General features: G+C 42.0%; 1 protein-coding gene and 1 long non-coding RNA gene across 10 annotated transcripts in view; one reads left to right on the top strand and one right to left on the bottom strand.

Annotated features, from left to right (window-relative positions):
- Positions 1-10,906, bottom strand: part of LOC115091916 — a 90,571-nt gene extending 79,665 nt beyond the window's left edge. The window contains exons 1-2 of the long non-coding RNA XR_003856840.1: positions 10,822-10,906; positions 8,498-8,591 (exon numbers count right to left, since the gene is read on the bottom strand). This is a non-coding gene — a long non-coding RNA (uncharacterized LOC115091916). The remainder of the gene's footprint in view (positions 1-8,497; positions 8,592-10,821) is intronic.
- Positions 1-23,787, top strand: part of SYTL2 (synaptotagmin like 2) — a 264,487-nt gene that overhangs the window by 235,292 nt on the left and 5,408 nt on the right. For all 9 annotated transcript variants that reach the window (XM_029602243.1, XM_029602249.1, XM_029602250.1 and 6 more), the window contains 4 exons: positions 1,116-1,277; positions 11,714-11,792; positions 16,722-16,821; positions 17,423-17,628. In XM_029602243.1, coding sequence (XP_029458103.1) covers positions 1,116-1,277; positions 11,714-11,792; positions 16,722-16,821; positions 17,423-17,628 — 547 coding nt within the window. The remainder of the gene's footprint in view (positions 1-1,115; positions 1,278-11,713; positions 11,793-16,721; positions 16,822-17,422; positions 17,629-23,787) is intronic.

The following is a 23,787-nucleotide window of genomic DNA, read 5'->3' as shown; positions in this document are numbered from 1 at the left end:
CTGAAGACGTGACGTCACGACGTTTGGCATCACGGGATGTGACGCCACGTCTTGAGCGGCCAATTGTACGCTTTCCCCCGTGCAGGCGGCCATCTTCGTCTTCGTCGGGAGGAGCTACGATCGTGTTTCTGCTGATGGCTGCAAAAAAAAGTAAGTTGTGCAGGCGTCCAAAAGTAAGTCGCTTTTGGGAAAAAAACCAAAATTGTCGCTTTTGGAAAAAAAAAAACCAAAATTGCTTTTGGGTTTTTTTTGCTTCGCCGCAGTGTCTCTCCTCCTCCCGGTGTCTCTCCTCCTCCCGGAGCAAGGCTGCTTTTCGCGCCCTGCTCCGGGAGGAGGGGAGACACTGACAGCGGCGAAGCAAAAAAAAACAAAACCAAAAGCAAGAAGTAAGTCGCTTCGCCGCTTCCCTCCTCCCGGAGCAAGGCTGCTTTTCGCGCCCTGCTCCGGGAGGAGAGAAGAGTGAAGCGGCGAAGCGACTTACTTTTTGCTTTTGGTTTTTTCGCTTTTTTTTTTTTTGCTTCGCCGCTGTCATCTCTTCTCCACTCCTCCCTGGTATCTGTCATTTCAAATGACATTTGAAATGACAGATACCAGCGTGGCGTGAAGCCTTAGGCCCGCGCACCCAGGATACTGTATAGGCGCTCTATCCAGTAAAATGGGTTGCGCGGACCTAAGGCTTCACGGACGCGGTTTACATTTAAATAAAATTAGTGTTCAGGATCGAGCGGTAGGTGAGCTGCACTGTGCGTGCGGCAACCGTGGGTGCCGCAGGCACTAATGCAGCTCTTCCTACCGCTCGGTACTGGATAGACCTGAAACTTAGGTCTCTGGCTCAAAATTTGTCCAGCTAGATTTATAAAACCTGGTTTTCTGTTCAGTTATCCTCCAACCACCGAAAAACAGCATTAACCAGCTAAATTCTGTCCCTCTCCTAACCACGCCTCTGGCCCCACCCCTTTTTTTTAACCTACTAAATGTCTTGAGGGAAATGCTCAAGTGGTTATGTTTAACATATGTGGTCAAACCTTTTGAAAATCCTCCCCTTTGCATCCATTAGGTCTATGCTGTCTTTTTCTCCTTATTAACTAAATATTATCTTCCCTTCTTTTGTACAGTATAAGATTGACAGGCAGACTCTTCTGACCCAGAAACTAAATCTCTCAGTCTGGCACAATGACACATTTGGACGGAATAGCTTCCTGGGAGAAGTAGAGCTTGATTTGGCAACTTGGGACTGGAACAACAAACAAATGAACTGGTTTCCACTTCAGCCAAGAGTAAGATGTTTCTGCTTTGTGTGTTTTCTCTGGCGAGTTTTCTCTCAGTCTCAGGAATTCAGGTTCCACCTCATAGAAAAGGAATTTGATAGAGGTTTGCATAGATTTTGGTTTTGTTTCATTGGTGGTTTCATTTTGGTTTTGTTTGTTTTTCTTTTGGTTTCATCATGTGCTAAAACCAAAACCTGTGCCACCTGATTCTTAAAATCCTCTCTCCCCCCCCCCCCCCCAAGACATTCCCTCAATCACACCCAGACTTCCCTAGACACTGGCACTGGCGCCATTTTGAAATACATCACTGGAGGAGTAGGAGTGATTGGGGATCGCTCCTGCCCATCTCTGGACCCTAGGGGTTGTAGGTAAACTGGAAGAGAGTTGGGGGGGGGGATGTCCCAGGGGAGGGTGAGACAAAGCCCAGGTGGTGGAGGTTTTTTATTAGGCAGCCTGTGGTTTTGTTTTTGGTTTTTTTTTAAATGGTGGCAAGGTGTTTTTTTTTCCAGCTGGGTGGGCCTGACAGAACAAAAGGAAAAAAGGATTCGCACTCACAAAGTGGGGAGTAGCTGGCTTGTTACGGCAGTTACTACCCCAAACCAAATAAGCCTGATACTTCACTTTCAATGCATTTCCAACATAGCTCCCTGCCTCAACGGCAGGGGAGAAGAAAAACTGATACTTCACGCATGTCCAGCATAGCTCCCTGCTTCAACGGCAGGGGAGAAGAAAAACAACCAATAAGGGCTGAATAACATATTCTGGGTAAAACAAATAAGCATGGGTGTAGCTTGCTTATTGCGGCGGTTACTTCCCCTACTACCCCTAACTAATCAAGCTTGATATTTCACTTGGTTGCAGCTCCATCACTGCTCTCTACATTAATGGTGGGGGTGGAAGGGAAATAGAACCAAAGAGCTAAGAGAAACAGATAAGTATGAGAAAAAATGTGTGAAGCTTGCTGGGCAGACTGGATGGGCCGTTTGGTCTTCTTCTGCCGTCATTTCTATGTTTCTATGTTTTGTTCTCCTTTTATTTCATTTCTGAAAATGAAACGAAAGTCCATCCTTAGAATCTGAAAACAGAGGGCCTGATTTTCAAAGTCATTTATGTGCAAAAAAAAATCCAGTTTTATCCAGTTGTTATAAAATAGCCCAGAGCTCAGTTTGCGTAAAAGTATGTAAGTAACCCGATTTTGTGCATTCTTTTATGTGAACATGGAATAGGTATTCTAGGAGGCGTATAATTTTTTAAAATGTGGGCCTGAAAGCCTCACAAGTTACACCCTTGATAGAGAGTGCAAGCTTAGCTTTGTGTGGGTGAGTCTGTACATGATTTGCCACTCTTCAATTTAAACCTCTGCATTTTGCAAATTTAGGCTAAAGACTACAGATATGATGTAGTCGTGGACTTTCTCTCAACAAACAAATTCCCTCCTTAGGCTTTTTTCTTTCCCAAATCTGAAATAAAAGATTGCAAGCAGTTTACTTTTAAAGATTAACACCCCCCTTTTTTTTTTTTTTTTTTTTACATTTTAGGTAGTAGTAGTATTTTGCTTTCCCCAAATAAGAGAATACTTTAGAATTTGAATACCTAGACTTTTTTTACTTCTACAGATTCCAATGCAATTAAGTCCCTGTTTAGAAATATCTTTCTGTTCCCCATCCCCCTCATTGCTACCATCTTCCCATACTCTCTACCCGTAGAAAGACTTTTGTGCAAGCCAGCCAAAAGTAAAATGAGTTACAAATCAACAAAGCAGTTGGGTGGAGGAAATATCTTTGTAAGCAATTGACAAATTGCTACAGTAAGAATCATAAAGTGAATGCTGCTATCAAAGCAGCCCACAAAAACACTCACCAAAATTGAATCAATCAATACTGAGCATAAATTCTTAAATGTAAAGGGACACTTATAGAGATTGGCCTCTGATAAATACTTCTTCCCGTAATGCCAAGATATTATCATAGGTCCCAATATCTCAATGTATCATTTTTGTTGTAATGCAGATAAAAGCAAAGCTGACATGCTTCGCTGCATATTCAGCAAAACTTTCCAACACAGGGCCATGTCTCTGCATCAGGGATAACGTTCATGCTATGGATCTCAAATAATCATTTTAATGCTTGCCTCCATTTAGACTTCTTGACTCTTGGCATGCTTAAGTATATATGGGAACAAACACACACAAAAAAATCACATGAGAAAAGCCACCAATAGAAGAGAGAACTCAGAAAAACGCTTATTGGCTGGCTTTTTTTTATTTCAAATTCTAATGTGAGAAGCTGATTACAATAAGACTGTAAATGCACATATAATATCCAGACTTTAAAATTCCCATTTTTCCGTGGTCTTATACAAGATGCATACAGATGCAATTTAATTCCACTGAAAGATATAAAAAGTCATATTAATTAAAAAAAACAAACCAAAAACCAAAAAAACCCCAACCCTGCCAATTAATTTCTCTATTCAAACCACATGGGTGTAGGGATTGTAATCTAAAAATTCATTCTTGTTCATTTTCTTCCAAAGTCTTCTCACAATCTCCCTCTTGATACTCTAGTAGAATATGATCCACAACGAGGCATCGGATGTCTTCAAAATCATGTTGATATAGTAAAAAGTATTCCAAGATGTAAAACCGCTAAGGTAGATTTTAAAAACATACGCGTACGCGTACTTTTGTTCACGCACCAGGCGCGAACAAAAGTATGCTGGATTTTATAAGATACGCGCGTAGCCTATAAAATCCGGGGTCGGCGTGCGCAAGGGGGTGCACATTTGTGCAACTTGCGCGCACTGAGCCCTGCGCGCGCTGCCCGTTCCCTCCGAGGCCGCTCCGAAATCGGAGCGGCCTCGGAGGGAACTTTCTTTCTACCCACCCCCCACCCCCGGCCCTATCTAGACCCCCCCCCCTACCTTTATCGGAGAAGTTACTACTGCCTCCGGGCAGTAGTAACTTACGTGCACTGGTGCGGCAGACCCCGACACAGGCCGCTGTGTCGGGGCACTCGGCCATGCCCCCGGACCGCCCACACACCCCCTGGACACGCCCCGATCCCTAACCGTGCCCCCTGGCCACGTCCCCAACCGCCCCTTTTTGGAAGCCCCGGGTCTTACACGCGTCCCGGGCTTGCGCACGCCGCCGAGCCTATGCAAAATAGGGTCAGCATGTGCAGGGGGGGGTTTGGGGTAGGTTTTCGGGGGGTACGTGCGTATCTTACGCGCGTACCCCTTTGAAAATCTACCCCTCAGAGTATTGGACATGTAAATCACATTTATAATTCTTTTAAACACTCTGCATTATTTCCACTAAATGAGACAAACAGACCTCATAATAGGCTCTATAGCAATACTCTGCTTTCATAGCCTTTTTGAAACGTAGAAATGACAGCAGAGAAGGACCGAATGGTCCATCCAGTCTGCCCAGCAAGCTTCTTAAGGCAGTAACTGCTACTCTGTGCATGTTTCTCCCATGGATAATCATTGATCAGGTATATTTTTTTAAATTATTTTTCCAATTTGCAGATAAAACAGATACTTATCTTTTTCTGTTGTACTATTCATGGTGTGCAGTTTTAGGAACCCCAACACAGTTCCGTGTTTCGATGTGCAATCTGCATCAGGGGGATCTTTTTCAATTATCCCATCTCATTTTTTTTTTTTTTTTTTTTTTTTTTTTACAATTTATACTTTATTAATTTTTCAAATACACATTCATGTATTCAGTAATTTCCATACTCTTCAATAAGTAAATATAATCATGCCACAATAATTTTTCAAATAACAATTTAACCAATAACTTTCTATCTTGGCTGATTAGACCCTAATAATAAGGGGGGTCATTTAAACATAACGTTTATACAAAAACATATAAGATACAGAGAGAGAATGAGGTCTCATTAATACTTAAACCATTTCTGTTGTTTGAACCTGATTTAACTTTTCTAATTCTTTGTCCCTTAAAAAGATTTCCATATGTTCTGGCAATGTGAAGACAAATTTTTTCCCATGAAAATTAACAAAACATCGGCAGGGGAACTTTAGATAAAAAGTTGCCCCAATCTCTAATGTTTTGGCTTTCAACTTAAGAAATTGTTTCCTCAGACTTTGTGTAGTCTTGGAAACATCCGGAAAGGAAAAAACCTTTTGCCCACAAAATGATATTTCACGATTTTTTAAGGATTTCTCAAAAATGATCTCCTTATCTCTTTCTTGTACAAAGGACACAAACAAAGTTGTCCTTTTATGTATTACATCCAGCGAATCTTCCAAGAATGTTGATATACCTGGGGATTGTAAGTCATCCAATTCCCCAGGTTTATCAATTCTCTTCAATGGGAAATAATAAATTTTTGAAATTGATGGGATTTCCTCATCTTTATAGGCCAAAATTTCTTTTAAATATTTAACAAACATTTCAAATGGAGACATTAACCTGGTATATGGAAAATTTACATATCGTAAGTTCCTAATCCGTAGCATATTTTCTAAATTCTCTATTTCCTTATGAAGTGTCAAATTATCAGATATACGTATACTTTCCACACTTTGTACATTCTGGACATTAGTTGTTAAAGTATTCACTTTTGCCTCAATTTCTACCAATTTTTTCCCTTGCTCAGTAATTTCAACCTTATTAGCATTTACCATCGTTGAAAGAGAGGTGTTCATTTGTGAAACGTTAGAGTCAAGTTTTAACAACATCCTCCACACATCCCCCAATGTTACTTTGGAAGATTCCATTTCCACTGGTTGGATGCTTACTTGTAATGGCGTTGTTATGCCATTAACTACTTCTTGATGTAAAGAAGACAAAGTTTGTGGGGATTCTTGACCCACCTCACCGGGTAGGACTCCCTCTCCACTCATATTGGCAGCCTTACTTCCACTGGAACTATCCAGGGACGCTGTCACAGGGGGTTGTGAAGGCTTGGAATTTGTGCCGGGACTCAGTGAGACTTCAAATGAGTCTCCATTGACATTCCCTTGTGGCGTGTTGAGCCGACTCACATGAGCGTCCATTGGTCCGTGCTTGGGAGTGAGAGGAGACGAAGTATAAGCCTTAGCTTTCCTTTTCCGCCCCATAAAATCAATATAAATTCCGCCACTTACTCAATCAGGCGGTCAAAGACAGTCAGAGGCAGTCAAAGGCGGTCAAAGCCGGTCTAAGCCGGTCTAAGCCGCGCGCGCCCCTTCGGCGCGCGCGGCTTAGGCGACGCGCCGGTGGCGACTAAGCGCCGCTTCTCGCGGGGTTTTAAGCCCGGTCGCAGGCAGTGATGTCACTCGGCAAACTCACAGTTCTTTAAAGAGATTGCCGGCACCTGGTATGCAGCGGTCCTCCTCTCTCTCTCGAACTCCTCAGACCCCGTCTAAGCGCCGCTTCTCGCGGGGTTTTAAGCCCGGTCGCAGGCAGTGATGTCACTCGGCAAACTCACAATTCTTTAAAGAGATTGCCGGCACCTGGTATGCAGCGGTCCTCCTCTCTCTCTCGAACTCCTCAGACCCCCATCCCATCTCATTTTTGTAGACCAGTGTTCACACCTATTCTGGCACCAAAATTTTAAACCAGTTTAGCTTTTAAAATTCCTGGACTTACGCGGTAGAAGTGGGATTTATGCACATAGGCGTGCACCCGCTTAAAATTGAGCGCACATATGCGCACGGTCAGGCTACTTTGTAACATAGAAACATAGAAATTACGGCAGAAGAAGACCAAATGGCCCATCCAGTCTGCCCAGCAAGCTTTCACACTTATTTTTCTTTTTTTTTCTCTCTCTCTCTCTCTCTCTTGGCATTTAATAACCTTTTGGTTCTATTTCCCATCCACCCCCGCACATATACGCATGCAAGTTATAAAATGGCTGTGTCTCTGGCAGTGGGATGATGTATATGTGCCCACATGCTGCTCTGAAAGTTACCATTTCTGTGCACACCATTTGTTTTGTTCTGCCTATGCAATATTTATCACAGGGGCGGAGGATTACATAAATTACAGTTTGATTTACAATGTGTAAGATGTTTCATAGTCAAATTCTGTCCCGTGTTGGTAAAGAAAGAAGTATCTTTTATATAAAAGCTTGAACGTATTGCAGGTGCCACAGGGATAGTATCCAAAATTCTTTACAGGTCTGATGGAAGAAGAGAAGGATGCGCAAACCACATATTCTTTGATATTTCTACTTCAAGAAATACAAATCTTGGACAATTTAAAGACATCATTCATGCCCAAAACCACAAAAGGTTTTCTAATGATAGCACGAATCTAAGAAAAGACGTTAAAATATTGCAAAACGCAGGAATCCACTATTTGGGTAGGAGTCAAAAGTAAAAAAAATGCCCAATTAGCAAATAAAGCTTTCATAATGCATTCATAAGAAAAATATCTCTGAGAAAACAATTGCCATCAAACATGCCTATTTCAGAACAGATCCTTCTCAGGTGTAAAAATTGACTTGTCAGCAAGCTTCTCTTAAACACTTTGGGATGAAAACTATTGAACCACAACAAATTATTGTTCATTCTGTTGGCTTAAAAAAAATAGTGATGTTCATTTCTGTACCCACCGTACTACTGTTTAGATCCAGGAAATACACACATACTTGATGGTACTGTAATGTGAATGTAAGATGGGGATCTTGTTGATTTAATCACAGATGAAACTCTGTTAAGAATGTAACTGATCCCTTCCAAATTAAAATATAAGTGCCATCAGTGTATCTTTTCCAGCATAAAAGTGAGGACACCCATTGACTTGGACGCAGAAAATTCGCTTGGAAAACCCGACATATAAATTAGCAATGTCACGAGCTTTGGTGGCCTCCATTACTGTACCCTGAATTTATGGAAAATATTCACCATTGAAACCAAAATAATAATGGCACAAACTATTTGTATTGTTTCCACACAAACTCCGTGGGTATCCTGGGAGATTTGTCTCGAGCACTAATGTCTGCCACCACTTCTATTCCTTCTTGTTGCAGTATGTTTAGTGCAGCGAGAAAAATGCTAGACTGAACACCTCACAATTCTGCAAAAACACCCAAAACAATATATCTGATGCATCTCTCATATAGAAGCGTGCTTTAGCAGCAAATGGCTTTACAGGACTATCCACCAAAAACAGAAAAATGTTAAAGGACAGATATCAATGAAAATATGGGCCTTCTTGGTGGTTGATGGATCGACTTATGTGTTTTAGGAATAAAATCCCTGGACTAACATACCTTCCCAGGAAGTCCCAAGGTCACCTTTACTCATGGGACTTCTGATGGTTCAAACTTTCCTTACTGTTTTAAGCCCCTCTGAATCCATAAGTCCCTGTTGGCAGGAAGGAGGAGGGGAGAATTAACACCAAGGCCTTGAGCATTTTTAACTCCAGATTTTACCCATTTCAGTCTTATGTATGTAGCAGTAATAATCACACTGGAAGCTTAGGGGCGGATTTTAAATGCCCTGCGCGCGTGAATACGGCCGGATTTACGCGCGCAGGGCCCTCGCACGCCGGCGTGCCTATTTTGCATATGCTGCCGGCACGCGCAGAGCCCCGGGACGCACGTAAGTCCCGGGGCTTTCTAAAAGGGGCGTGTCGGGAGCGTTTCGGGGGTGTGACACAGCATTGCGGGGGCAGGCCCGGGGGCGTGGCGCTGGCCAGGGGGCGTGGTCGAGGCCTCCGGACCAGCCCCCGGATCAGGTGATGGCGCGCCAGCAGCCTGCTGGTGCGTGTAGATTTACGTCTGCTTTTAGCAGGCGTAAATCATGAAACAAAGGTAAAGGGGGGTTTAGATAGGGCCGGGGGGGTGGGTTAGGTAGGGGAAGGGAGGGGAAGGTGGGGGGAGGGCGAAGGAAAATTTCCCTCCGAGGCCGCTCCGAAATCGGAGCGGCCTCGGAGGGAACAGGCAGCGCGCGCTGGGCTCGGCGCGTGTAGGTTGCACAAATGTGCACCCCCTTGTGCGCGCTGACCCCGGATTTTATAAGATACGCGCGTATCTTATAAAATCCAGCGTACTTTTGTTCGCGCCTGGTGCGCGAACAAAAGTACGCGATCGCGCAAATTTAGAAAATCTACCCCTTAATGTTGTTTCCAACTTAATTTTACTGATAAATGACTGAAAGTTGATCATAGTGCTCATTTTCAATTTCTAACTCAGCGTAGTCATTACATTGCTGGTCTTTCCAATAAATCTGCCGCTTTGTTAATTTGTTCTTGTATTACAGCTCCTTTCTGATTTTGGAGATAGTTGTGCAATTTCTTCCCAAAATGTAGTGGATGGGATAAAATAAATGAAAGTCCCATTTATCATACCTTTGTCCTTATGTACTGCAATTACGTGTTACTTCTAATCCCTTCTCTTTACTGTCCTTGATGGTACCTGGAAGGTACCTCCTCACGCCTCTCTTCTATTCCCTTGCTCTTTTCTATGTCATTGGCCTTTTCCAAATCCACTTTTCTTCCCAGGAGTGAATGGAAACTCATTCCCTGCAGGACTTCCAAAAGTCCACTGCATCTCTCTCAGTGAGACATAGCAAACTCGTACAAAGGTTAAGCATGGAGTCCCTGGACCCTTGAAGACTTGAGCAGATGTTGAAAAAATAAAGTTAGCTTGAAAATGTAACCAAAGATGAGGAATGAAGGGTGGATAAAACTTCCTTCATCCCAAAGCAAATGGAATAAAATTTGGCATGACTAAGCTTAGTAAAAGGTACCCTTTCTCCTGTTCCATTTTCTGGTCTCCATCCTAGAGGCCCAAAGATCCTTTTCCAAAAGTAAATACAACAAACAGAGGAGCAGACATAGAAATATCATAACTCCTTGAAAGGGATAGCTCAACATATACACTGCAGAATGGTGGCACTGGATTTTATAATATGAGGACTCCACCGCTGCAATCTCCTACATGGGGGAGCTAAAATCCAACAATCTATTACTTCTATTCCCTCTGTTAAAAGGGGCAGTCCTCTTAGTAGAGAACCAGTTGGGCTCTGTACAGGAATCATATATATGGCACTTTTGAAAAAATACAAGACAATGTGAAGGCAGATCCAGAAAGATTCCAACATGCAATACATGTACAATATGAAGGAATCACATATGTTGTTTTTAAAACAATATTTTTTGAAAATCTTTAATATGTAAACATTAAACTATACTTGTTAAAATTATTACACAAAATATTCAGCATCATGCCAAGATACAATGTCCCATAAATGAAACACAATATACACACGCCCTTTGTGATATGTAGCATATAACATTAATATCTACCGAGTTAATCATGCACTAATTCAATCATATCATTAAATTCATATACACTTTTACCCCTAAAAAACCTCATTCATTCAATACAAATACTCATACACGTAAGCAAAACAAGAATAACAGTGTATCATCACTGTGAACAAGCAAGTATGTTGCACTAAAGCACTATAATGTATTATTAAATCAGACCATTAAAACAGACGTTATATAAACAAATTGATGTATCAGCAGACAGCTGTATCACACTGAACCATTACAGTATAACATATAATCAAAACACTAAACATTCACCTGCTCTTCTTCCAATGTAATATATGCCACCATCTGCCAGCAATGTTCCTCTGCTGTCTACATAGGACAAACAGGTCAATCTATAAGGAAAATAAAAAATGGACATAAATCTGACATTAGAAATGGTAACATTCAGAAACTAGTAGGAGAACAATTCAAACTTCCAAGACATTCTCTGTATAACCTTAAGGTTGCCATACTTCTACAGAGCAACTTCAAAGGAGCACTTCAGTGTGAAACTGCTGAATTGGAACTCATTAAAAAAACCTAACACCATCACCCTAGGTCTGAACAGAGACAATGGCTTCATGACTCACTACAATATCTATGAGCTTAACTGTTAGCAGATCATTCTCTCTTTTCACACTTATCCCATTTGTTAGTGGGCAATACTATAATGCTATTAACATACTCTTCATACCATATCCTGCCTAATCCAATGCCTTCTCTCTGTTCTGTACATATATTTCCCATATCTTGCACATCATTTCATTCATTTGATGAAGTGGGCTCTGTCCTCAAAAACTCATGCTTGGTTAGTCTATAATGTGCACTTGGCGCTGGTCATTTTTGCTACAACAGACTTTACATGGGTATCCCTTTGAAGATGGTACTTTTGAGGGTTTGACAATCAAAAAAATCATGTTCCCTCGCAGAGATAAAACCTTTTTCAAAACCTGCAACATAGCATTCTTAACTAACTTCTGATGTTTGTAAAGAGTCAACATTGTAGTACATGCAAGTTCTCAAAAAGGATAACCAGATAGGATAAAGCAAACTTAAACAGAACATTAAACTACCAGTATCTGCTAAATTTCAGTGTGGTAGCATATGAAATATAAAGACAGGTGCTATTTCATCCAGATTAATAAGTGTTTTTGTAACTTTACAGACACCAGCAGCTGGTCTTGCATTAGAGCACAGGGGGGAGATGAAACTTGCCCTCAAATATGTTCCACAAGCATCCACAGGTAAGTAGTAGCAGTCCACTAAAACCAGAATGGGAAACCCAGGATGGGCAGAAGCAGAGCAATAATAAAGGGCACTGCGATACCAGTCATCTATGTAACACTAAATATTCATAACTCATTTAAGACCCAGAGCATCTCCTCTGACCCTTATTAAGTAAACTGAGGACTCTAGCATGACTATGAAGGGTCAAGCAAACTTTATTTCATACCAAGAAATATTCAGAAGTTCCAGGGGGTCCCTAAAGATGCACATTTTCTGGGATTTATGGCTTGTATCTGGGTCTAATTATTTAAATTAGTTTTATATTGCTTGGTTTATTCTTTGGATCTTCTGGATGTTTTAAAGTATGAAATAAAGTTGAATGTGCATCTCACATTCTTTCTGGTATTCTTGATTAATGGAGTGGTGGGGAGATAGGGTATTGCTCTGGATATATTTTGGATGATTCATAAGTGGTTATATTAATAGTTTATGACATATATACATTTTTTTTAAAGTTCAAGAAATTTTTGGAAATAGAAAACATTTTGGGGCTATCTCAGGTGATTCAGAACAAAAGAACTAACCAAATGCCATACTAGTCAAACCAATGGCTTATTGAGCCCAGCCCAGCATCCTTTTTCCAACAGTGGCCAAGCCAGGTCATTTGGAAGAAGTATCAACAAATCCTAAAAGGGAGATCCTTTCCTAGTTTACTCCCAGTTTCAGGCAGAAGGAGATGGCATTCCCCAAGCCTATTTAGCTAATAGTTCTTAATTGACCTGTTCTCCACAAACGTTTCCAAACCATTTTCAAACCCAGCTATACTATTACCGTGTTTCCCCGATAGTAAGACACCCCTGATAGTAAGACGTAGTGGGAATTTTAGGGGGGTCGGCTAATAAGACATCCCCCGAAAGTAAGACGTAGTAAAAAAATTATTTTTAAATACCTGTCGGAGGGCCGCGTGGGTCCAGGCGGCTGGCGGCGGGAGCCGGGTGGTCGCGTGTTACCTAGGCCGCGGGCGGGTGGGCGCTTGTTCCAGGCGGCGGCAGCAGCGGCGGCGGGGGGGGGGGGGGCAGGTGGACGCGCGTTAAATCTAGGCCGCGGGCGGGTGGGCGCTTGTTCCAGGCGGCGGGGGGGGGGGCGGGTGGACGCGCGTTAGTTCGAGACGGGCGGCGGGTGGTCGCGTGTTAAATCTAGGCCGGGGTCGCACAGGCGCGCATTCATTCACTGCCGGTGGGGCAGCCCCCACCGGCAGTGAATGAATGCGACCCCTGCGATTCGATGCTCAAGGCAGTCACATGCAGTCACATGCGTCCACCCGCCGCCGCCTGGAACAAGCGCCCACCCGCCCGCAGCCTAGATTTACGGTAACACGCGACCACCCGGCTCCCGCCGCCAGCCGCCTGGACCCACGCGGCCCTCCGACAGGTATTTAAAAAATTCGACTGTTTTTCCAATATAAGACATACCCTGAAAGTAAGACATAGTGGGACTTTTGGGGGTAAAAAGAAAGTAAGACGCTGTCTTATATTCGGGGAAACACGGTATCTTTGACCACATCTTCTGACAACAAATTCCAAAGCTTAATTGTACCTTGACTGAAAAAAATAATTTATTAAATTTGTTTTAAAGCTACAAGCATTGTTTCATGAAGTGTCCTCTAATCCTGGAAGGGAAAATAATACTTTGCAGGATTATACACAAAAATGTCACTTCTGGGACCTGAAAGTAGCAGGTAACTTCCCAGATAAGCAGAGCCTATATGATTAAGAACTCTAAATTGGGGATTCACCGATTCTATTTATGTTATATTGGCTTCCCATAATATAAAGTTCAAGATTCTAACATTGGTCTTCAGGTGATGGCCCACAAATTCTAAAAGACATCTTGCATGTATATGTACCTAGCCTATCCCTGTGCTCAGAGCATGATAATCTGCTAGTCTTACCAACATACAAGACAGTATGATTAAGCAATGGGTAGGCATGCTTTCTCAGTCATAGGTCCATCTATGACTATTAATTGCATCAGTAGCATGGGATCTTCTTAGTGTTTGGGTAATTGCCAGGTTCTTGTGGCCTGGTTTTGGCCTCTGTTGGAAACAGGATGCTGGGCTTGATGGACCCTTGGTCTGACCCAGCATGGCAATTTCTTATGTTCTTATGTTCTTATATGTGCAATGATTTACTTCACAAGCTGCACCTAATTTCCAATTATTTGTTTTTTTCTGAAAAAAATTAAAGCTCACTTATTTCAAAGGCTTTTGCTTAAGTCTGCTGGACTGTCTATCTGTATTTTTGCATTTGTAATGTGATGTCTCACTGATAATTACAGAATGTTTGTTTTATTGTAACCTGCCTAGAATGGCTAATAGCCTGGATTTGCAGGATATAAGTTCAATAAATAAATATATGTTGATGGGTGGATATTTATATTTTTTTAGATATGTTGCACCACCTTCTGCTCTCCTAATGAGTGAGGGATGTATTAGAAAATTTGTGTTTGTTTTACTATGCTATTTGATGAATTTCTTGTTTGATTTGATTTATTTGTTTTATATAGCGTCAATCTGTAGACAATCTAGACAGTGTACAATAAATAAATACAAAATTCAAAATACATTGCACAAGTTATATAAAATTCATTTAAAACAAGTGCAAAACAAACTAAATTCATTGAACTATAAAATTAAAATAAAGAAAAACTAAGATTATTTATGCTTAAAACATAAGAATATAGACAATTTAAAGCTAGCATAGTGGATACAAAAAATTTAAGCTGACATTTGATAAAATAAGAATAAAATAATGACAAAGTATTTAAGGCAATACATTAAAACAAGGGAAAAGATGTGTTTAAAAGGAAAATGCATCTGACTGCTAGAATACTGCTTAGTCCATTGCTTTAAAATTTACATTATGATTATATCATACTGATTGCATTTTTTTTAATTATAAACTGCTTTGGGTTTCCTTTTTAGGGGAGGAAGACTGTATAAAAGCATGAAATATAAATATATATATATATTAGACATAAGACCTACTAGATACCAGAAAGTTAGTGGGCTTCATTTGGGCCTGGATTTATCAAAATGCACTAAATATCGCATGTGATCGGAAAAGGGGCATGTTTTATGGTAATAGGCTGTTTATCGCAAAGTGTGCTATCTTAGCACTTTGCATAGGTATTACCACAGACTGCGATAACTTTTTCGCACGTTGCGATAATTGTTGCAATTCCTACATGCAACCACTGGGGGGGGGGGGGGAGAGAGAGAGCCTAGCTATAAGGCCCTCATACTAGGTAGGTATTTATACCTCTATAGGAGGCCCACCTAGCTACTAGAGGTGAGGTTTAGGTATTAGTGTAGGGGTTAGGGGCCACTTTGACATTCAAAGTGAGACGTACGAACAGAACAGTGCTCTCTAATGAAGATTTGATGACCTTCGTAGTGAGGAAACTCACCCAAAGAAAAGATTTGTGCAATGTTCTCTCAACCTAGCTTGATGGACTACATCAAGCTAGGTTGAGAGAACATTTTTTTATTTTATTTATTTATTTAACAATTTTTATATACCGGCATTCGTAGGACACATCATGTCAGTTCACAATTAACTGAGAAAGGAAATTACAATGAACGAGGATAGAGAGAGTTAACGATATTACAATGAACTAGGAACAAGGATAGAGAGAGTCAACGAGCAGGGATACAACTTTGTAAAAGAACTGGATGAAGATTATCCATGTTAAGAGTAGATATGCATCAGGATGTTAAGGATGCATGTACACTTAAGAACTTAACATATGAACTTATTTACAATATTAATGTTAAATGCAGGGGCAGGGAGAGGGGAGAGGGGGAGCGAGGAGGGGAAAGGAGAGGAGGGGGTAGGGGTATAGGAGATCGTTAAGGCAATGGCACTTTCAAGGAAAGGCTGTTCGTAGGAAGAGAGGGGGGGGTAGGGGAGAGGCAGAGGGGTGCTGGGGAAGGGAGCAGGGAGGGAGCTGGGAGGGTAAGGGAGAAGGGGGAGCTGGGAAGGTAGGGGAGCAGGGGGAGTTCTTTGGGTGAGTTTCCTCACTACGAAGGTCATCAAACCTTCACAAGAGTACACTGTTCTGTTCATATGTCGCACTTTGCATATCAAAGTGACCCCCTACCCTAATACCTAAATCTCACCTCGAGTAGCTAAGTGGGCCTCCTCTCTCTCTCCCCTAGCAGCTTAAAATACTAAAAACGCTATTTGCGAAAACATCACAAAGTGTGATAAAGCCATATCGCACGGCTTAACGCAAATGAAAAAGGTGTAGTTAAAATCCGCGTTAAAACTGTGCGATATGGCTTCTGAAGCCAGCCCACTTGGCCAGAAATCCCGCCCCAAACTCCTCCCCTTTTTCTAATTTGCATCGCACCATGCGTTATGGTATTTTCGAATGCGTTAAAGGTGCTTTTCGCATGCGAAAACACCTTAATTCATGCAAAAACGCCATATAGCGCTTTGATAAATGACCCCCTTGGCTTGGGCATGATAGCCTCTAGGACCAGTTCTGGTAATAAGTGTAGGTGCTGTGTTCCTTAGAAGTTGCAACCTGCCAATTCATTTTTAGGAAGCCATTAGCAGAGATTACCGTAATTTGACAGTCTGGAAAAAACTAAACCATCAAGGCAAGAGGGTGGCTTGGCGGTTGGAGGGAAGGAGCAGCACGGTGCAACAACAGAGAGAGCATCTCCTGCTCCGGCCATCCAAGTTATACTTGTTGTTTATACCGTGCAGGACATCATTCATGTCTATGGGGCATTGTAATCTTGCATATTTTAAACATCTATTTTACTTCTCTTCTAACATGATATAGATATCCTTTTTGTTATTCAGGCTGGAGTCTATTAAAATTGGCAGCATTACATTATTTGACCCCTTCTTTTCTTTTTCTTTTTTTATTAACAGGCAAGAAATCTCTTGAGAATGGAGAAGTGCATATCTGGGTAAAGGAATGTAGAGGCCTCCCACTCCTAAGGGGCAACCGTATAAACTCTTTTGTTAAATGGTAATGGAAATGTCAATCATGTTTTTTTTCTCCTTGGGTACTCGCCTACCTCTATCCCGTACCTGCAGCCACTTGGGTTTTCAAGATATCCCTAATGAAAATGCTCGAGATATATTTGCATGCACCGCCTCCAACATACGCAAATATATCTCATGCATGGTTTTTTTTTTTGGGATGTCTGAAAACTGGATTGGAGGGGGGAGGGCTGGACCCCCAGAGGACTGGTTTGAATATTACTGATGTACTATGCAGTCAATGTATCCATACATTCAGTATCTCTTGTCTGGTAGTATAGCAAATTAGCTAGAATTCAGCTATAACATTCCAGGTTAAATAATGGGACATTCATTTATTTACAGATTATAGCAAGTAAGAAAGAAGGAATAAAAAAGCACTTTGTAGGTTATGAAATGATGTAAAAGGTATATTAAGACCTTTTAAGTTTAAGGAAAATGCATACAAATGAAGCTAAGCACAACCATGTATATATATGTATGTATGTGTGTATATGAATGTCTACATACATGACTGCACATGAAAGAGAGCTCAGAGTTGCACCCTTAATATTGAAATCCTATCTTTCAATCTTTTCTTTCTGAAGTACCATTCTTCCAGACACCAGTAGAAAAAGTCGCCAAAAAACCCGATCTGTGGAGAAAACTACAAATCCAGTATTCAACCACACAATGGTCTATGATGGCTTTAGGTCTGAAGACTTGAGCGAGGCCTGCATAGAACTCACTGTCTGGGATCACAATAGATTGGTCAACCACTTTTTGGGAGGCCTCCGTATAGGTCTCGGAACAGGTACTGTGTTTTTGTTTATTCGTTTATTTAAAATTCTTATTCTGCTGATTTGGTAAACCATGCTAAGTGGATAACTCAGTAACACTGTGGGCAAACAATAACAGACAGCACACATACAATAAAAACAACATAATTAAATAAAACAGCTTGAAAATCAGCAAGTGAATAAGTGGATCTTCAGCCCCTTATGAACTTGCTTTGTAATCTTCAGTTAATTGTAACTTATTGGGTAAAGAGTTCCATAAGGCCAGCCCTATAACTGAAAAGACCTGTGTCCAAGTTTCCTGCAGGCGGGCTTCTTTTACATATATTCAAGTAACCAATTTGAAAGGTAAGGTGGACTATCCCTATTCATAACCCTAAATACCAAAGAAAACATTTTAAAAATGAGTTTCTCTGCCTAAGAGGTAATCAGTGAAGCTGATGCAGAATTAGGGGTCGCATGCTATCTTGGAGGACAACCTGATAAAACCCGAGCCTTGGCATTTTGGAGTAATTGTAATACTTTAAAATAGCATTTAGGAAGGTCAACGTATAATAAATTACAATAATCTAGGGATGTCAAAACAAATGCCTACAATGCTGCACAAAAATCACTTTAAGAACATAAGAACATGCCATACCGGGTCAGACTAAGGGTCCATTGAGCCCAGCATCCTGTTTCCAACAGTGGCCAATCCAGGCCATAAGAACCTGGAAGTACCCATAAACTAAATCTATCCTATGCTACTGATGCTAGTAATAGCAGTGGCGATTTTCTAAGTCAGCTTAATAGCAGGTAATGGACTTCTCCTCCAAGAACTTATCCAATCCTTTTTTAAACCCAGCTACACTAACTGTACTAACCACATCCCCTGGCAACAAATTCCAGAGTTTAATTGTGCGTTGAGTGATACTTTAGTTGCTGTAGTAACCTCATCTTAAAAAATCCTGCTCTTTGGATGGCCTTAACTGTGGTTGCAGAGACCAACAGGAATCCATCAGAAACCCAAGGTCTCTAACTGTTGCCGTCCCAGGCCGTGCCCCGGTCCCTCCACCTACCTCGGGGGCGGCCCGGGCCGTTTCGGAGCTTCCCCGGGCCTACAGGCCCCTCAGCACGTCTCTCCCTCCTCGGGAGAGACGTCGACGACTCGGCACGGCTGGCCCCGCCCCCTGACGCGCGCGGGGAGGAGCCTTTCTTAAAGGGGCCAGCGCGGGAAAATCAGCTGCACAGCTGAGGATGAAGTCAGACGCCTTCAGCCATAAGTATCTTGCTTCTAGGATCCTCCAGTGCCTTGCAACAAGGTTCCTGGACTTGTCCGGTGTTTGCTGTGTTCCTGGTTGTCTTCATCCCGCTTCTGCCTGCTTCCCTTGCTGTGGATTCTTCTGGACTTGACCCCTGGACTGGCTTTGGATCGCTCTCTGGCTCTGACCCCTGGACTGGCTTTGGATCGCTCTCTGGCTCCGACCCTGGACTGGCTGCGGTCCGCTCTCTGGATATCGACCCCTAGACTGGCTGCAGACTGCTCTCTGGATATCGACCCCTGGACTAGCTGCGGACCATCCTTGGACTCCGACTCCTGAACTGACTTCTGGATTTCCTACGACGTGCTGGAGGCGCCAGCCGTCCGGAACCACGACCTGCAGGAGGCGCCTGCATCCGGACCACCCGCATCATCAGGAAGTCACCTAAGTCCCAGCGGCCATGTCCCTACGGGCTCTTCCTGGGGGGACTTCGGCTTCCAGGGTGAATCTCCTAAAGTCCCAGCGGCTGGACTCCTAAGGGCTCCTCCCGGGGGAGTGCCGGTCTCCAGGCCGAAGAGTCTTCTTCCTCTACGGTCCAACACCGTCCATTCGTCCAGTGAGGGTCTAGTCCTTGGTCGCAAAGGACTTCACTGTAGACCAGAGCGTCAGCTAGCATCGAGCTTCCGAACCGCCTCCTGGTTGGGACATTTGCTGTGGACTTCTACAGCACTCCATCTTCTGTTCCAACCAGCCCAAGGGTCCACGAACATAACACTAACAACCATTAAAAACGAAATCTCCATCCCTTCTATAGCTAGAGAAGGCAACAGGTCAGGGATCTGGGTATGACTAGCCCATAAGGTTTCTCTTTTCTTTAAATTCAAAACAAATTTTTGCACATCGAAACAGACGCTGCATGGAAACACTGACAAATGCTAGTAAACACAGTGGATGCACAATCTTCTACTGGAAGCAATAGTTGAATGTCATCAGAATATACTCAAAAGTCGAAGATCAAAAGAAGTTGCCATACTGGGTCAGGGGGTCCATCATGCCCTGCATCCTGTTTCTAATAGTGGCTAATGCAGGTTACAAGTATCTGGCAAGTACCCAAACATTAAATACATCCCTTGCTACTAATGCCAGTAATAGCATTGTCTATTCCCTAAGTCGATTAATAGCAGTTTATGGACTTCTCCTCCAGGAACCTATCCAAACCTTTTTTAAACCCAGTTACACTAACAACCCTAACCACATCCTCCGGAAACAAATTCCAGAATTTATTTTTACGTTGAGTGAAAAAGAATGTTCTCCAGTTTGTGTGAAATGTGCTACTTGCTAACTTCATGGATTGCCCCTAGTCCTTCTATTATCTGAAAGAGTAAGAACATAAGAAATTGCTATACTGGGTCAGACCAAGGGTCCATCAAGCCCAGCATCCTGTTTCCAACAGTGGCCAATCCAGGCTACAAGTACCTGGCAAGTACCCAAAAACTAAGTATCCCCCATGCTACTAATGCTTGATTAAAAGCAGATAATGGACTTCTCCTCCAAGAACTTATCCAAACCATGATTTCATAGACCTCTATCATAACCCCCCCCCCCCCCCCCCAGCTGTCTCTTCTCCAAGCTGAACAGCCCTAAACTCTTTAGCCTTTCCTCATAGGGGAGCTGTTCCATCCCTTTATCATTGTGGTTGCTCTTCTCTATAACCTCTCCAATGCATCTATATCTTTTTTGAGATGTAGTGACCAGAATTATACACAGTATTCAAGGTGTGGTCTCACTTTTAAGTCACCCAAAAAAATCACAGAAAGGTTGAAGATTAATATTAAATAACACTGCTGATAGGGTAGACCCTTGTGGAATACCTGAATAATTTATTTTCCAGGAAGTAGATTGTGCCCCAATTCTGACTTGTTGCTGGTGATCACTTAAAGACATAAAAACACTGAATGAAACTGATTCAGAACATCATTATCAGATAAAAAGTCATTTAGCTGAGAGAGAACTACTTTTTCAAGGAGTTTCCCTAATGAAGGAAGATTTGATATTGGCCTTTAACTAGATGGAAGGTCAACAGGAAGACTACCCCTTTTAATAATAGAATGAATAACAGCCCTTTTGAAGGAACTGGAAACTAAACTCTCTGATAATGAAAGATTGACCAATTTTGTAACCATCTCATGGTAGCAGACATTCATGAGATCTGGACAGATTTAAGAAAACTATTATCTTTTTAATATTGTTTTTATTCCATGTCAACAACATGACTTAAAAACTGCATGGTGATAGTGAAATATACGGACATGCCAGGTACTGTGAAACATTACGTGAAGAAGAATCTACTGTGTGTGCTGGGGAGGAAACATAGTGAAGTAAAGCTGGATGCTTGCTAGGGATATGTGCAGGAAAAATGTTTGTTTCATTTTATATTTATTTATTTTGTATGCCCCCAAAATTTGTTTTGTTTTGTTTCAAATGAAATAACTTTGTTTTTCCATTTGTTTCCCATTAAAGTCAATGGGAGACACAGTGCCTCCTATTTTGAGCTCCAAAATTGGGGTATATTAATGAAAGTTGTGGGTAGACACTGCAAAACATCAAGACTGTGTCAAAATGGCTCCAAAAGAGGTATGAACAGGCCAAGGCCTTGTGATAAGGTAAAGTAGCCCAAACAGAGGCACCCCAAGGCACTAGCACTCGGCTGAGCGCACCATTTAACAAGCTATTGGCTGCGCATTTCCCACTAGCTTCTATTACCCCTTATACCGTAAGGAAAACGCGCGACCAACCCCCCCCCCCTGAAACTAATAGCGCTCATCACATGCAAATGCATGTTGACGAGTCTACTAGTTAGTTGCCCCGAATACTGAAAATAAAATGTGCTTTTCTATTACACCCTCTGACTTAATACCACAGCGATATTAAGTTGGAGGAACCAAAAATTAAAAAAAATAAAATAAAAAGGAAATCTGCCCTCCGTTCAGCGTGTTCGAAAACAGACGTTCAAATTTGCCGGCATCCGTTTTCTGAACCCGTGGCTGTCAGTGGGTTCGAAAACAGGCGCTGGTAAAATTGAGCATCTGTTGTCAAACCCACTGACAGCCGCCTCTTCCACTAATAAGGAGGCGCTAGGGACGTGCTATTGTCCCTAGCGCCTCCTTGTTAGTGCCCAGCCTCATTTAAATACAGAATCGCGTGCCCAGGAGAGCTGGCGCTCAACTCGAAGCGCCGGCTCTCCCGCACCATTTATTGAATCGGCCTGGAGGAGAGAAGCAAAGCAGCAGCAATGGTGGCATGAACACCTCAAGGCACAGAATAGGTGAAGTATCAGCAGCAGCACTGCCTATGTAAAGGGGTTTGTCTCTCTACAAATTGTATTAGTGTGTCTCTTCCTCTTAATACTCTCACATACACCTGTGCAGAGATAGTTTCACTCACACACGCACACACACAGACTACAGTGCACACAGGCACACACGCTCTTGTTAAGAAAAAAAAATGCCACTCTGTTGAATTGCAAGTGCCTGCCTGTGCCTGGTAGTGGTACTTTTTTTTTCCAGAAATGATGACAGTTTTTGGAAAAATGGCATGCCATAACAGTAGCATATACACCGCGAGGCACCTACCGAGGCATACTGAAGGGGCCGCAAAGCCAGAAGCAAAGGAAGAAAATAGCAACCCCTCCTTGATAAAAATAAATAAACTCATTACATGTGAAGGTGTCACTGATAGATAAGTACTCAAAAAGGAGAAACATCTCAAGCTGAAATATGCTGCACTCACAGATCTTAAATTCATATACTCCAATAATAAGTAAAAAAAATAGCAGCAGAAGCACAAAACTGTGGAGATAGGGAGAAAACAGAAATGGAAGATATCAAAATATTTGGACTGAACCCAATGATATAATGTGGATCAATCTCTAATTTAAAGTTTTAAACCTATTTCAATTTTGCTTTTTTTGGCTAAACTACGGTAATTGAGAGAATGGTGGTGACTCAGCTTGGCCATTGTTTAGAGGAAGATCATTTTTTTCATCCATGTCAGTCAGGTTTCTGATCTAATTATAGGACCAGAATGTCCTTATCAATGACTGATGGTTTAAGAAGATGGATACCAGAGTGGATTCCCCAATTGTAACTCTTGATTTGTTAGCGGCCTTCAACACCATCGATCATGGAATCCTTTTGAATAGATTAAGGATGGGTGGTGGTGGTGTGGGCACAGTATTGAAATAGATAGGATCTTTATTGAGTCAAAGAATAGAAGGTCTAGATAGGAAAGTTATATCACCAACTTGGAATGCTGATTGTGGATTACCACAGAACTCAGTCTTGTCCTTGCTTTTATTTAACATCCATGTGCAACCTCTGGCTTTTTTGATTCATGAGTTGGGATTGAAAAGTATGCTTTATGCAGATGACATTCAAATTTTGTGTAAGTTGGGGACTGACCAAGCAGAGAACTTAAGTTTATTACATAGGTGCTTACAGGAAATTAAGGATTGGATGAAGTGTAATAGACTTTTTCCATAATACACAAAAGACAGAAGTGTTTTGGATAGGGCATGCATCAATTGGTTACCCTCAGTTTGTGATTTGCTGGGATAATTACCCCTTGGATGCCAGGTTTAAAAAATGCCTTAAATTGGAAGAGCCGTGGCCCTGATGGGGTGTCCAGTTTTAGGCTCATGCAGTGAATATCTCTACACCAAAATCTGGAAAATTGCAAAAAAATCAGTTGATCGGACAACCAGAATTAACCTCACAATGGTTGATAACAGGAAAAACACTTCTCCTTCCCAAGAGAGACCCAGGTAATAGCCCCAAAAATGATCAACCAGTAACATGCCTATCTATAAGTCTACAGGCTGTTCACTGCAATAGATGCAGATAGAATATAAGATCATATAGAGTTTAATACAATCAT

The sequence above is a fragment of the Rhinatrema bivittatum genome, chromosome 5 (assembly GCF_901001135.1).
Source record: "Rhinatrema bivittatum chromosome 5, aRhiBiv1.1, whole genome shotgun sequence".
Classification (NCBI taxonomy): domain Eukaryota; kingdom Metazoa; phylum Chordata; class Amphibia; order Gymnophiona; family Rhinatrematidae; genus Rhinatrema; species Rhinatrema bivittatum.
Note: the sequence above shows the minus strand (reverse complement) of the source record. Positions and strands in the feature narration are given on the sequence as shown.